Source organism: Protopterus annectens, chromosome 14.part0, assembly GCF_019279795.1.
Source record: "Protopterus annectens isolate FY-2018-M chromosome 14.part0, PAN1.0, whole genome shotgun sequence".
Taxonomy (NCBI): Eukaryota; Metazoa; Chordata; order Ceratodontiformes; family Protopteridae; genus Protopterus; species Protopterus annectens.
The window spans coordinates 740,453,045-740,469,917 of NC_056748.1; the positions used below are offsets into that span (position 1 = coordinate 740,453,045).

Consider the following 16,873-nt stretch of genomic DNA (forward strand, 5'->3'; position numbering starts at 1 on the left):
GTGACATAATTATCAGGCCTGCAGATATGGGTGGGCCGATAGTAGTTTTAGATTTGGTCTGGTGCAATGAGGAAGGATGTCTTTTATATCCGAAAGCTTTGTCGTTTTTTTTAATAAATTTTATTTGGCTTGACAGTGTGGAGAGACTATTTTCTTTTTTGCTGTCATGTGACATAATACTGTTTCACTTCTCTGTTTTAAAAACCAGCTTTGGTTTAATGTGTTCATTATCTGATGAAGCAGCAGTAGCTGCAAAAGCACTTATGACCTACGATAAATTAAGTTTTTAACCTGGAGAGTCGTGCTTCCTTCGGTCCATCAGTGTCCTTGGTTTATTGTTCTTAAAATGTTTTGTAATACTTTGGAGCTTTTCTCCCTTGGCTTCTGCTGAAAATGGTCTCCTAATGAGTCGGACTTTCCTGATAAAAAAATGTCAGTCAGTAAAATATAAATAAATGTAAATGAAAAATTTCTTCTAGAATTACTTAACATATTAGTGATTTTAACATCCTAGCATGTGAACATTTTTATAATATGAAACTGTATATTAATGCTAATTTCAGATACGTCAGTTTATAAAGAAGTATAGTCGGTGTACGTCTTTAATGTTAACTATGCTTGTTTTGAATATTGTTGATGCTTTTATCCTTGACTTTTAAACCTCCACATCTTTTTTTTTTTTTTACTTTAACCTTTTCTAATTACAAATCTTTGTTTCTTCCTGGTTTCAGTTCTACCTCCCCATCTGTGGGTGAAATGAGTCCATCATGAATCAGTTCACTACCACAGTGAATATAAATAAATAAATAAAAGAAATGAAAATATAAACATTAAATAAATAAGTAGGTAAATAAATAACTGACTGAATCTTCCAAACATTACAAATCTAGAAGTAGATCATAGTGGATGACAAAAGCATGTGAGGATAATTAAAACAGGAGCAAGAGGCTCTCTTGTGTCGGAAGTCAAATAAATTAACTGTACTCAGATGTGTTATGATTTTAATTGGAAGTGAGTCCCATTACTAGGTTACAGGGCCACTTGAATATCTGGTCTGCAGTAGAAAGGTGGCTAGAAGGTTGAATCATTATGGGAATAATGTTAGCCCGTGAGTGAAGTAAATATGGGTTACTTTTTATAGCTAGTCTGTAGCTTAGTGGTGACGCGGCATCACTGTAAGGGTTGTATGTTTTTTATTATTACAGCATTTTAATTTTCTTGTGACTTGTTTATATTAAGCAACGCTTTTTGTTTTATGAGGTAAAGCATTCCATCTTGCTGGAATGATAGTGGCACTTTTTTACCTTTAGCTAATGTACATTAAAGGGAGGGGCTAATTAACCATATTTGTTTATGGCTTCTCATCAAATAAAAAAAATTGTTTTATTCTTACTTTATTGGCCAGAAGGTAAAGAGCTCACACATTAAAGGATTTCTGCAAAACAAAATGTAGCTCTGACTATTGTCAATAACAAATTAACTTTGTTTATCAAGTTGCAATGGTAAATCGGGTGCTTAATTAAGTTAATGAAGCTTAGAATTTTGTTCTCTGTTGTCTGTGTTAAAGAAGAGTTCAATACAATATTTGGAAAATCCCAAATATGTAAAATGGACATTTCTGTCTATGGTCTAACTGGTTTATGTGGTTAGGAGTCATGATGATCTATAGGAAACTTTAAATACTTTTTTTAATAGTGGAAAAGTTACTGGAGTTAGATGGAGTCAAGAATTCACAAGATAATACATGCATATTTAAAAAGGTATGCTAATTGAACACAAAAGTGTAAAATCAAAACCACAAATGACTTTCTGTAATAATGAGAATGAAGGTCAAGAGAGGAATATGATGTATTTTGTTAGTATTTGAAATTTCTCCCTCTGTTTACAGAAAATAATTTTACAAAATTTTCCCATAATAGTAAATTATCCTCAGCTTAAGGGTATTGTACTAAAAGGGATAGTGTTCTCTAATTTTAAGGGAAAGAGAATAGATGACAGACTAATCACCATTGTTTAATTCCAGAAATGTAACAGAGATTACTAATAAGGCCATAACTCTTGTGGTAAAACCAAAAAAGCAAAATGTTTGTAATAATAACAGGCATATGTATGGATCTAAGGCAGTAGTTTATGATGTACATTGTAATTTTAATGAATCTAAATGAAATATAGGACAAATGCAAAAGAATTTCAGAGTCAAGATGATAGGGCATTTCTGTGATATAAAGAGGGGGATCTAAGACATTTGCTCGACTGAGCAAATGACCGAAATCTAAATGGCTGGGCATACTTACGCTAAAGTGCTTTTCACCAAAGAAGCACTTTCGCGTATGTATGCCTGTTGCCGAGGCTGTACTAGAGTGCAGGTAAGGGAAATTTCCCTTTTCCCCACTGTAGTGCGGTCTCGGAGGGAGAATATTAAAGTAGGAGGGGTAATTGTAGTGTTTTATTTTTTTTTTTTGTAACACGCTTTAAAGAAAGCGCTTTTTCGATAAAAGTGCTTTCGTTAAAGTGCGTTCGGTTATCATGGATTCGGACGTTTGCTTAGTTGAGCAAACGTCCTAGATCCAAAGAGGGATCCTGAAACAAATCCAAAGACAGTGTATTAAATTCCAACAAAAAAGTAAAAATAAGAGCAATGGAAGCCTTGATTTTTTCCTTAAATGTTATGGAGAGGATATTTAAAAGCAGATCTACTCAAGACAGAAGTTCAGTTAATTTTGAAATTTGGTACATTTTTTCAAAAGGATTAAATGATGATTAAAGCTCATATCAGGGTACATGTTATTTTTACATGTTCACATTCTTTCATACTTTTATTTTTAATTATGGTACAAATTCATGAGTTGTTTTGCAAATCGTACATTTTTTTAAAACAAACATACTGACTAATTGAGATGGTTTTCGATTAAACTAGTGGAATCTGATTACATTCATGCTTTCCTAATGAGCAACTTGTTTACTCCCTCATAAGATAAAATGCTAATTCACCAGGATTTGTAACAATAAATTTATAATGTTTCTGTTTTATTAGTTGCCATGTATGGTATGGGATTTTTAATCACAGTAAAACACACATTTCTAAATGTACTATCCTAATGCAGTCTGCCCGATAACAGACAACAGTATATAGTTTGCCTCAAGTCTCACCTCCCAAGGGATGCTCCAATATAGAGGCCCACTAAATCCTCCCTCTGGTGTGTGGGAAAAACAGTTTGGAATTCTCTAGATTAACAAGACGGTAAGAGAGCTGACTGCTGAAAGGGAAGAAGCCTAGAAATGATAACAAAATAGCAAATGATCACAGCAAAAATCTTTGATATGAAGCACAGCTACATCTAGCAAAGGAGAATCATTACACTTTATCACAAAATAACAACCTGCATAAACCCTCATAGTTGCAGAAGACAGTAAATGACTCAATGGGAAAATCAAGTACAAATGATTATTTTAGTTTCAGGTCCCACATAGAAACAACGTATGCTTTGAAAGGCTCTTTTTTTTATAAAAATCATCTTTATTATACAAAAAAGTAAAAAGGTCACACAGACAAACCAAGTAGTAAAATAATACAAGAAAAACCTTGCCAAGCTACAGTTTTCACTCTGTGACACCTTAAACATTCTATAATAGAGGCCCATAGGATATATGCAAATGATACCTGAAAGACATCCAGTGTTTCAGCTATATGGCTTCTGAATGTCCATGACTTTACTTTTTAAGTCTTTGTTTGGTTTGGTTTGTCTGTGTGACATTTTAACTCTTTGCTTTGGATGTTAGTTGGGATATTTTGCAGACTCCTTAATGGTTATGGATATCAGCTGGGTTAAAGATCCTGTGTTTCTAAAGTATAGCTAAACATTCCACTTATGCTGTACTGATGAGCTCATAAGAAGCCAAAACATGCATGTCCACAGTTAGTGTTGTTTGCCTTTATTGTCCTCAATGTATCCACAAAGCCTTAAAAGGAAAAAATCACAAACATACAAAAGCCATATTGTTGAAACACTTGACATCCTTAAGGGGTCATTTGCATATAGCCCATGGGCCTCTATTATAGGAGGGTTAAGGTATGACACAGTGAAAACTCCACCTTGGCTAGGTTTTTCTTGTAGTTTTTACCAAGTGGTTTGTCTATGTGACCTTTTTACTCTTTAGTTTACATATTTAAAACAGAGGAAATGAAAGCTGGAAACAGCTAAACTCCAGCCAATAGTGTTTATTATGCCAGAACTAAAGAACTTACATGCAGTTTTCACTGGGTTTAATGACCATAAGTCCCAGATAATTCACAAAGCTGTCAAAAACTGGATGGATGTTTGTTCCAAGTCTGCAAAGTGACTAAAGCACAGCAGTTAAGTGTAGCAACACTAATTAACCCATTTAGCATCACCGAAAAAAACACAATACAAAGTGTAAAACCAATTCAAACAGTAGTTGTAGTTTCATAGTCAGAAACATAAATAGAAAAAAAAATGCAGAAGAATGAATGAACCCACTCAAACTGATTTAAATACCTAGGCAGAACACAGAAGCATCTGGAAAACTGAAAAAGCATTGCAAACAGTATAAAGCCTTCAACTAATAGCTGTAACTTCAGATTTTGAGTAAACACAGTAACATATAAAAAAGAGGAACCACACAAAGCTTACTAAAAATGGCAAAAGAAGTGCAGTAGTATAAATGCACTGCCCTGGATACAAAATGGAGCCCAAATGCTGTGTTTGGGTTTTAACTTGTTTGCAGAAGCTTTAACTTTCAAGAATCTTAGAGTAAGACAAAAATGTCTGACTGCTCATGGAGTATATATCTCCCTCTCTCTCGCTCTATATATAGATATACAGATACATAGATATATGAATTTACTTCAGAAGACTGAAAAAACAAAAGACCGAATCCCAACATACTGAAAACTCCAAATACCAAAGGATGGAATTTGCCCCTTCTTCACTGTTGTACAATCTTGGGGTTGGTATATATAATTAGCAGGGGGTATGGGAACACCACATGAGAGGTGCAAGGGGGCTTGCCCCCTGAATTAAAAATGTTTTCAGTATTTTGGTTTGTCAGTCTTCTGGAGTAGATAGATATATATATATATATATATATATATATATATATATATATATATGGGTCTAATTCATATGACCTAAATTCCATATGATCGAAATTCATTTGACTGAGACCAAATGACCTAAACTTCATTTGACCTAAAACTCATTTCACTGACAATGCGCACTGGCAGTCTGTAGAGCACTGTAAGGCAAGTAAAAGGTATATGCCCTGTTCCCCACTATAGTGCGACCCTAGAGTTAGAATATATAGTTAGAGGGTTTGGGGACACAGCCCCCCAAATTGGAGGGTGTGGAGGGAGTACCCCCCCCCCCCCACCTAGTTTGATTATATATTCTGTGGTTTGATTTTATATTGTTCAGTAAAACTGAACTTTGTGGGGGGTTATGTCTCCCACACCCCCCACACCCCCCTAACTATATATTCTAACTCCAGAGTCACACTACAGTGGTGAACAGGGCATATACCTTTTACTTGCCTTACAGTGCTCTACAGACGGCCAGTGCTCATTGTCAGTGAAATGAGTTTTCGGTCAAATGAAGTTTAGGTCATTTGGTCTCAGTCAAATGAATTTCGATCATATGAAATTTAGGTCATATGAAGTAGACCCACACACACACACACACACATATATATATATATATATATATATATATATATATATATACATACATACATATACATATACATATATATAAACCAGGGCTCCAGCCAGTAGTTATCTTCCTGGCATTAAAAAACATAATCCAAGCTGAGTCCCATGGGAAGTTACTACCTAATGTTTACAGATACAGACTACTGAGGATCTGCTACAAAGTTGGGGAGATCCATTGGTCTGGAATAGACTCCTCATCCATGTAAAACCAAGCACAACCTGTCCATATTCAAGCAAAACTTGGATCTATTGATGGGCAATAGAAAGTTATCCCTGGACTGCCCTCTGTACTACTAATGGACAGAGGCAGCATCTAAATCCTTCATTTCCAACATGGGTCCCTAAAATTAGCTATGGTATGATCCCAGCAATTCTCACTATAGATAATATACAATTATCAACTATGGGATGGGTAAGGCCAATCTAACACCAAACAGGATAGGTTAATTCAAACCCCAAATAGGGGAAACTGGCTAGCCTTAAAATGGCTTACAAGGACATCTAGCCTAGTGCTTACCTACAAACCTATTTCCTATCCAAGTGGCATTTAAACAGCCAGTGACATATAGCAATCATGACCCCATCCCTACCCAGTGAAGTAATGCAAACGATAAATATGTCCTGCTACCTATTGAATGGATCTTTTAGCAATACCTGGCCTCTTGTAGGTCAAAGATGTTAAGGGGTTGACAGGTAAACGGTCCTTACTGTTGTCATTTCCGAATTCAGTTTTTAATGTTCTAATATGAAGGTCTATATTGATAATTTGCAACATTACATCTCTACTGACTTATTCTTTTAGATAAAGTAGTTTGGCCATTGAGCATTTCAAAAAGTATCACAAAAAAACAGGAGAGACAGTGCCAATGCAAACTACTCAGCAAAGTCTCAAATGGCAAGTAACAGCAGGAGGATCCGCGAGGACCACCAATGTGGGGAACCACTTTATTAAAACATCCAAAAAGTGCACCACTTACAAAATTGCAATGACACAAACGCTTAACAGTCTCACTGCGATTTTCATTCACAAATGGAACTTCTTCAGATATGCAACACACACACCCCTTTCAGGATCCAATAAATACTAAATTCAACCAATCAACATTCACAAAGCAATCCATTAGCATAATTAATATATTTAAAATTTTCCCTGTACAGGATACCATATAAATCAGCTAAAACACCATGTTCAGTATAAAATACATACATAAACAGTTGAGGACATGGAGAACCCTAAAAAAAAAGAAAAAAAAATGAAAATGTATATACAAGCACACATACTTCATATAGTTAGATACCACAAGCAAATGGTGTATATACATTTTCATACATATATTTTTTTTCTTTTCTTTTTTTAGGGTTCTCCATGTCCTCAACTGAGTTACGATACTAGTGTTTTTTGTTTTGTGCCTAAATCTCAAAACAAATGAGTGAATGCAGCTAACAAAACAGGAAATAACTGTTCAGTAGATATGTAGTGTGTGTGTGTTTTTTCATTTTTGCATTACTTTCTTCTTCGAAGTCCATTTGGTATAATATTTTTAGGCATTGTTATTTCAAAGTTGTAACCATTCTTTATTCTGCATGTTACTTTGAATGGTATCAAACATACATGTATAATTCATACACACACATACATACACACACACACACACACACACACACACATATATATATATATATATATATATATATCTTTATGAACATCCCAATAAAAAGCAGTCATTTGTACTAAATTTTAACCAAACTGAAATGCTAAATATACTACTTACAAGATGTTTACAAAATGCATACTTTAATTTTGGAAGGTAGTATCTTATGAATGACACCTACTGAGCATGTTGTTGCCAAAAATGCAAACTTGCCTTGTTGTGTTGGTACTGTCAATACTGTAATATGCTTCATTCTAAACGAGCATCTTTAATGCAGTCAGATTTAGCAGCAAGTTTATTCCCGATTCCTCCCCAAGGGCAAGCCCAAGACATATGGCGCTACAACCTATTCAAGAAGCCATTGATTTTACTGTAACCACCAATATGAGTGGGGTCTGGGAAGGGTTTGCCCAGAGCTGGGCTGAATGTATAAGTCCACCACTTGACATAATCTTTGCACTTCCTGCATATTTTGATCTGTAATCCAAGGGTTCTAAAAGCTGGTTCTCTTGAATGCTGGAGATTCACATCAACACTCCCATATAGGTTCATAGGTAAATACTAGGCTATCTGCCCAAGGGCATTTATAAGCCCAGCCAGAGTGCGTTGGCTTTTACCACCCCCTTAGATTAGTTCCCTGTACCGCTGACCAGCAGAGCAATTAGTTTCCTGTGCCTCTGTCCAGCAGAGCCACTGCAGTGATCCCAGGGGTAAATTTTCTGTTTCCCATCCACCTGTCAAGGTTTCTCTTGAAGAGTGCTAGTGAGAGGCTCTGCCTGATGTATACTGGAACCTTGTTACAAAGCATGGGGAGTCTCTGGGTCAGGAATCTATCCCTCCAGCATGTCCTATTTATCGTTGTGGTAAGGTTTATATCCCTAGAGCGTGTGGCTCTCAGGGATTTGTTTTTTTTAGGTGGAGCATATACATCAATTCTGGGTTGGACATGGCCTTGTATGTCAAGCAGAGATCACCTCTGAGTAAGCAGTATGCAACCGAGTAAAGCTGGAGTTTCTTTAGTCGGGCTGCATAGGTCATCTGTTTGAGGCCAGTAATCCTCCTGGTGAGGTACTTTTGTGGTCTTTCCAGCTGTTGCAGGTGCCTTGTAAGGTACATCCCAAATGGGGGTTGCATTCTATAATGGGTCTAATAAGTGATGAGTAGAGAGGCACAATAACCTCCTTTGCTCTGGATGTGAACCTTTTTGAGATTAGGTGGGCCACATAGAAGGATTTTCTAACCACCTTGACATATGATTATCAAAGGAGAAATTGCTATCTACTTGGGTCCCCACATCCTTAATTACTTTTTCTGTATTTAGGGGACTACCATCTACCCGATACTTTGTTTTTTCCAAAGGGGATGACTATGCACTTTTTGGCATTCAGCTTGAGGCCATGATTTTGACACCAGGTATCCGACTCAGTGAGACCCTTCTGGAGGGTGTCTGTATCAGCCGGAGACTCAATTATGGCCCCTAGTTTGCAGTCATCTGTGAACTTGGTCAGCCAAAGTCCTCCTGTGCTTGCCTGTACCTCAAGAGAAGTATATACCGAACAGGAGGGGTCCTAGCACTGTGCCCTGGGGAACGCCACTTGTCTTGTAAGGTATATCCCAAATGGGGCATTGTATTCTATAATGGGTCTAATAAGTGATGAGTAGGGAGGCACAATAGCCTCCTTTGCTCTGGATGTGAACCTTTTTGAGATTAGGTGGGCCACATAGAAGGATTTTCTAACCACCTTGGCACTATGATTATCAAAGGAGAAATTGCTATCTACTTGGGTCCCCTGATCCCTAATTACATTTTCTGTATTTAGGGGACTACCATCTATCCGCTACTTTGTTTTTTCCAAAGGGGATGACTATGCACTTTTTGGCATTCAGCTTGAGGCCATGATTTTGACACCAGGTATCCGTCTCAGTGAGACCCTTCTGGAGGATGTCTGTATAAGCTGGAGAATCAATTATGGCCCCTAGTTTGCAGTTGTCTGCGAACTTGGTCAGCCAAAGTCCTCCTGTGCTTGCCTGTACCTCTGAGAAGTATATACCGAACAGGAGGGGTCCTAGGACTGGGCCCTGGGGGAACGCCACTTGTAACCGGTTTAGAGTCGGACCAAGAGTCTGCAACTCTCACCATGTGGGTTCTGTCCATGAGCCAATTTGCAACCCATCTCGTGATGTAGGGGTTAATGTTCAGGTTGGTGAGTTTGTCTATAATACCAGAATGGGGAATGGTGTTGAAAGCCTCTGCATGGTCTAGGTAGGCTGTGTGGACCTCCTTACCCTCATTTAATGCCTTGGTAACTGCCTCAAAGAAGTCCACCAGGTTTAGGAGGCATGATCTTCCCTTAACAAAGCCAAACTGGGTGGGGTCCAAAGTTTGGAGGTTCCCAATGTCTCTGTTAATGAGTTCCATGATGATGCGCTCCATAGCCTTGCAGACCAGGCTAGTCAGGCTTATAGGGTGATAGTTCCCGGGTTCCATTGTGGCGCCACCTTTGTAGAGTGGGATAAATGTTGCTGTGCACCACTCTGTGGGTACGTAGCCTGTAGAGATGCTGAATTTGAATAGTGTGTTTGGGTGAGGGGTTAGTTCATTTTGGAGCTCTGGTAAGACACAGCCTGGGACACCGTCCGGTCCCATTGAGGCTGTGTTTTTGGCTTTGGATAGGGCTGTTTTAACTTGTGTGTCGGTGATTGCCAGTGCCTTACATTCTTCTGGTATGGTTATGGGCCCTTTAGGAGGTGAGAGGGGTGTGAAGTTTGCATTGAACCTGTCGGCCAAAATGTTGGCAATATCAGCCAGTTCAGTGTATTTTGTGCCATTCTGCACCAACTCAGAGCAGATCTGAGAGTTTCCATTTAGGTTCTTGACATAGCTAAAGAACGCTTTGTGGTTATCTTTGGAGACCTTGGCAATGTTTCTTTTGAAGCTAGCCTTGGATGATTTAATGTGGGATTGTAGTTTCTTGATGATACTGATCAGGGATGTTTTTCCTTCTAGGGATTTTGCTCTTATCTGTACTAGTTTCCTCCTTCTATTGTACCAGACTGGTTTCTTTTTCTTGGAGGAGTGAGTCTTGGTTTTACTTGGGATAGCATGATCCATGCATTCCTGCAGATGATCATAGAGTGCCTTTGTATAGGTTTCAGCAGCTTGGACAGCATTGTCCATTGGTGTGGGGGCTGTGAACCTTTGCACCTCTGTCTTAAGCAACGTAAAGTTTGCTTTTGAAAAGTTTTTCACGGTGGTTTCCTTGACTGGGGTTGGGGGCAGAATGTGAATATCCAGAGTGATTAGTCTATGGTCTGATCTAACCAGCAAGGGGTTGACATCAGGTGTGGAACACTGGTCGCCCATGTTGGTGATGATCAGGTCCAATATGTTGTTCCCTCTGGTGGGGGTGTTGACCAGTTGATCCAGGGCATTCGAGTTTATAAATTCTAGGAAGCATTGGGCAAGGGAGTTAGTACTTCAGTAGTTCTCCCAGTTAATGTTTGAGTAGTTGAAATCACCCAGTATTGGGGTGTTTGGTAGGACCTTCATATTTCCCAGTGTCTCCAGAAATGTGGAATGGGGGTCCTGGGTCATGGTGGGTGATCTGTAGCAAGCTACAATTTGGATTGCAGTTTTGCCTGTTGTTAGTTGCACTTGGATGATCTCTGATGCATCGTGCTGTGCCACTAACACGGAGGTGTGAGTATCCTTGATGAATATGAATACATCCCCGCCTTTTGTGTTTCGGTCCGGGTTTTGTGGTCGAAAGGTATGGTATGAGTTATAGCCTGGTACTGCTGGGGTGCTCTCTGGAGCTTTAAACCAGGGCATTGAGTAGCATTACCCTCAGTTTTTGGTTACTTGTGTTATTTACATTGGTGGGTTTGTCTTTTGAGCCTTGTCTAAAAAATGCACTATGGGGGCTGCAAGACCCTTTGCCAGTATTCGAAAGCCTAAGGGTGACAGGTGCAAGCCATCTCTTGAGAAGCAACGTGGCCTGTCGAGCATGTCATCCCAGGCAGACAGATACTGGATCCCCTTTGAATGACACCAGAAACTTAGCCAATTGTTGAAGTTGATCATTTTTTCTTTATACTGTGGCATCATTCTTGGTGAGGGCAGGATGCTATTCAGGTTCAGGGTCATAAATGCCTGGGCTACATGATCAGAGAGCTCTTCCATGTCTCTTTTCATGTAGTCCAGGGAGGTACAGATCAGGTCATTCACACCAACATGTACAATGGCAGAGGCAGTCATATTTGTACTTGTTCTGGAGTGACCTGAGTGCTTGTGTTATGTGGCAGATCTTGTCGCCCGACAGGCAGATAACTGCAACCTTCTCCTTGTCCAGCCTAATTAGTGGGACATCAGTGTACCTGACTATAGAGTCGCCTATCACTAGTGTGTTGGGTATGTTATTTTGCCTTAAGGGCTGTGATTGTGTGGCACATTGATTATGTGAAGTATGTGTTTCATGGTTGGTGATGGGTTGTGGAGGTTGCTTGGATGTCTGCTTTGGAGGTCTCTGTTGCTTTTGCAGATTTTTTCATGTATTTATGTGTGTTATTTGTCTGTGTTGGTTTGTTAGGTCTATGTGAGACTGGTGGTGTGTTGCAAGTATTACCCTTCTCCTCTTGACAGTCAGTTACAGTCTGGGGTTGAGAGAGCTTTGCCTCCAGTCTGGCTGTATAATTGCACTCTCGCATATATTAGTGTTTGTTGGTAGGAGGAGAGGGTTGTCTGTGTACATGAGGCAGTTGTAACATTGCTTCAAAATGCCCAGATTCACCAGTTGGACTGGAGAGTACACTGGAAACTGCCCTTTGGACATGCCTGAATAGGTAGAGTGAGTTGTTTTTCTGATTGACTGGTGGGGACGAATAAAGAGCCTTGTCCTTCTGGACAGTATAAGGGGGGCTAGTGCTAGGGGTATTTAGTGCTTGTTATGAGTTTTAAGCAAGTGCTGGGCTGTAAAATGAATGGTTTGAGTGCTAAAGTTGAAGGTTTGTCTAGTTCCAAGGGAGAAACTGTAGCGTAGACTTTGTGGAGTTGAGAATAGTTTAAACGGCCAATAAAACTACAGTTTCTGGCCAGAAATCACTCCTCCAAGGGCAGGTAGGCTGTTCAGAGCTCCCCACTCTCACTGGTGAGCAAAGAAACTTCCTTTTTTGCCCAGGTAAGGTATGGCCAAACACAGAAGCTTAAACACAGTCTAGGTATCAGCAGGTATCTGAAACTGGACTTTTCTAGCTTAGTAAGGTGGGAAAATAGCAATTTTTTTTTTTTGTTTGTTTTTTTTTCGAGATAACAGTAGAAACAAATGCAAAAACACTTTTATACTGAAGTAATGGCTGTCGCACTTGAGTGGGAAGCCAGTAACAGTTAAAAATACAATTTATAACAAAAAAACTAATTTTAAAGTGCAGGCACACATAAATGCAATTTCAGTGTAAAATGGGCGTTCTGAGAAGCAATAAACGCCAGAAAATTAGCATTTAGGTGGAAATAGCAATAAGCAACAAGAAAAAGCAAAAAAAATGGTACTTAAACACTCCAAAGTCTGTCCTTTTTTCTCCCTGGCATTGTAGGTCTCTGCAGGACACCTGGGCAGGATCTGCTGAGCTTATACAAACACAAAAACTGCACAAATGCTGTTTTTATATCAGAAAGAGATAGAAATTAGCCCAAAATGGCCAATAAAACTATAGCTTCTGGGCAGAAACCACTCCTCTAAGGCAGGTAGGCTGTTCAGAGCTCCCCACTCTCACTGGTGAACAAAGACACTTTGACAGCAGGAGCTTTGCCTTTTTGTTTTCCCTTTTGTTGTTTAGCTGTTATTGCTTGAGCAAACAGTAGGGTTCTGCTGGTAACCATTTGAAATGTCGGGAGATGCTAGAGCAAGTCCTGAAACATGGAGACTGAATGGCAGAAAAACAGACTTACATATACTAAGTCCAAGATGGCCATTTCTTGGAATATTCCCTTTTCTCTGTGGTATGGCAGTCTCGGAGTTGGTATATATAAGTTTGGGGGTGTGCCCCCCCCGAGCTTATTGAGCCTTGGCATTTTGAGTACTGACGTTTCAGTAGGGATCCGTTCTGTTACAAGGGGCGTTAATACAATGTGCTTAAGTTTACTCAGCAAATTCTGTGATGTTGGGCCAGACATGGCATCTTATAGCTATTCCAGCACCTGCTGCCCCAGCTGACACATCAGTTATTTATTGGCCTTTGATTATCAAGAAAAAACAACTGGTAATGGCCCCTTATCATGGAGACACTGGGAGAAAAGAACTGAGAAGTACACATCTGCACAGGATGCCATGAGTTAACAGTAAACAGCAAAATTATACATGATGTACATGTAATGTAATGGGTAATCACCATGTTACATGTGCAATGTTGAATATACAGCATGTAAGTTCAGTAGTTCATTCACATCTATAAAACATATGGCATTATTTTACAGTACATGTACATAGTCCCAGTTTAATTTTAGCTCACATATACCAAATGAGGCATATACATATTTTAGTTAAACTTCACTTGAGACCTGCAACCAGGAAAAAAGTGAGAAGATTTTTGTGACACTAAGTTGGTCGGACTGCTTAAGGAGACAACTTAATAATGTGGTTGGTACAAGGCTAGGACTATTCTGTTGATAATTGTGTTTTTAAATAGTGAAGGTGCAATGTTTTAAATAAGAATGGGGCTTAATTATGAGGTTGTTACAAGTGAAGGAACATTCTGTCGATAAGTATGTTTTCAATGAAATTTTAAATTGCTGATGGGATGAAATATTAGTGATATCTGTTAGGACTGGGTTCAACAGTTTAGCAATGTTCACATAATATAAAGAATCACTGTTATATTTTTTAGATTTTAGACTGTACACTAGGTGTTGGCTCTATGAGCACAGTTAGTACAGTGAGTGCAGGTCCCTGTGGGATGTATAACCAGTTTAATAAATGGCTGATGGCAAGGCATCTGTCAGGTATACAGGATGCTGTGGGCTGTCAAGGTAAGTGAAGGCTAGTAGATTAAGTAGTTACAACCAGTTCAGAGAGTGAAATGTAAGTCCATGATGTCTTTGATTAAGGTTACTTGCAAACATTACAATTTTGTTATAAGATTGCTCCAGTCTGGTTAGCTAAGACAACCGTAAGGTAGTGAACACTGCTGAGGCCTATACAAGATAGTGAGCTGATAAGGATTAGCTACAGTCTTGTGTGCATATTCTGATAAAAAAGGTTTGATGCTATAATGAAGTCCTAGTTTATGGATGACTTTTTGAACTGCAAGTTGAATGTGCTGATTGAATCTTACATTATGGTTAATTTATTCTCACTCGCTCAATTTTAGTGTTATTGACTGATAATATTGTTAAGTAGGTATAGTCTTATTGCTGAGGTGGAGGTGAGAATACCATTAGTTAAGTTTTATTTGCTTTAGCAGCAGCTTAGATTATTCAAGCCATTTCTCAGTGTTTCTAAAGGAATAGTGTAGGTCAGCTTGGAGCTGTTTAATTGAGGAGGTTGCACGTATTATTGTCAAGTCATCCGGATATTGGATTATATTTGCTGGGTGAGAGGTCAAGCTTCATGTCAGAGTGGGTCCATGCAGTGAAGTCTGCACTGTTGGAAATGGGACCAGAACTGAGTCTGATTGCCTTAACATTAAGGCTGGACTTGAGGTGCAAAAGACAGCTTGGATTCAGCCTTGAGGGCTGATGCCTTAATCATTGGTAACATTGATATTCAGAGCTTCATTGTTGACTGCAAGTAGGCTGACCTCAGGCATGAATTACTAGACCCAAACAAGGCTGGGCCTGACTTCTGTCTCAAGAGATTAATCCTTAGCCTTGATGGTGAAGGATGCCCTCTCATCATTGACCCTGAAATAGAGAGTCCTAGAGCTGAAGGCACTGCTGAGTTTGGAAAAGTTCACATCAAAGGCAGCAGTTCCAAAATTGAGGATGCTGCTTTCCCTGAGATATCCACCAATTTTGACCAGGACATTGAAGAGTCAACCAGTGGTCTGATAGCACTGGGACCTGGACATATCTTGGTGAGGCAAATAATACATCAGCGTCTGGAAAACAAGGCTAAGATGGTACTTGACTTCCTCAATGACAGCAGGGATGGAAACCAGAGACAACATATGCTGCATCAATAGAATGCCTGTCACATTTTATTATAATCCAGAGTGGAATGGAGTGCATAGACACAGTTAAATTTATGGACCGTGGTCTTCTGGTTCCTAATTTTGGCTAAGAGGCCACTAATGAAATGCTGCTTGGCCAAGGACAGGGCCTGTAAAATCTAGAAATGTTGACCCTTAGTGATGGTAGTGGGGATAGAACCCCCTAGTCTATATTTCATAGAGGATATCACAGAGTCAGGTTATGAAGGAGGATGTTCTTCGTATCATCAGAAGATTTGGGAGGTGAGAAGCACTATCACCCTCTGGGGCACAGTGGCCTTCAGTTTGTCCAGGTCAGGATGCTAACAATCGTCTTAGACACTCAGAGAGTAGAAGGCTGTACAGATCTCACTTTCCTTGGAGAAGTCAGCTGCTACCAAGCATTTGAGAGTTTTGTGTTGTGGCTCAATTTTTGTAAGACATTCATGTTTATGAAACTTCTTATTCACCATTTTCTCCATAGGGAACAATAAAAAAAAAAAATCAACAAAACTAATAATAAAGGATCCAAAAAAACACAATCCTGAGGTAACTAACAATTCTGGTGTATAGTCTGTATCAATAATATAAACATGCAAAATGCAGTTTTAGCACTAACTGTAACTATAAAAGAAACAGCAAATGTCCAGTTCAGGAAGAGTCTTGTAAACGATTAGTCAACACCACAGTAAAGTACAAAAACATAAACTCTTGAAGAGGTGTACATAAAGAGATGGAGTGGTAAAATCAACAAATACGTTGTGAATGAATCAAAAGGAATGTACAGACCTGCAACAAGCTGGACAGCACAATAAACAAAAATTGCTGCACCATTTTTTTTTTGCTTATTTATATGATTTACTGCACTTTTTTATTGCATGCTGCTGACTTTTATACTGTATTTATTTACTGTGTACTAAACTACACTGTTGTACTGCAACTGCCTGCTTCACTGTGCCTGTAAAATTGAAATGTATTGCTGTTTTCACTGTTTGATAAGTATTTACTGGTATTTTTTCACTGTTTTATAGCTATCTGTTCTGCCTGTTCTGGTTTTCCCACCAAGCAGTGTTTAATTAACAGATCTGTTAACTGTTTAAAGCATACTTTAGAGCCTCATGGCTGATGTTCTGCTGTTTTAAACACTTTTTCAGTGACTCTCTGGTATTTTCCTGCTATGTTAAACATTCTCTAGTGTTTCCTGCTGAAACTAAGGTAGTTAGTAGCTGTATCATAGTCCAGATCCAGGCCTGCTGCTTCTGGAACTGTTTGTAGTGGTTTGTTTGTTCTGAGCACGTTTTCCATGCCATCT

At 39.0% G+C, this 16,873-nt stretch overlaps 1 protein-coding gene across 1 annotated transcript in view; it reads left to right on the top strand.

Annotated features, from left to right (window-relative positions):
• WNT8B (Wnt family member 8B) overlaps positions 1 to 16,873 on the top strand; it is a 210,038-nt gene that overhangs the window by 53,255 nt on the left and 139,910 nt on the right. The window contains exon 3 of the mRNA XM_044055611.1: positions 15,166 to 15,447. Coding sequence (XP_043911546.1) covers positions 15,166 to 15,447 — 282 coding nt within the window. The remainder of the gene's footprint in view (positions 1 to 15,165; positions 15,448 to 16,873) is intronic.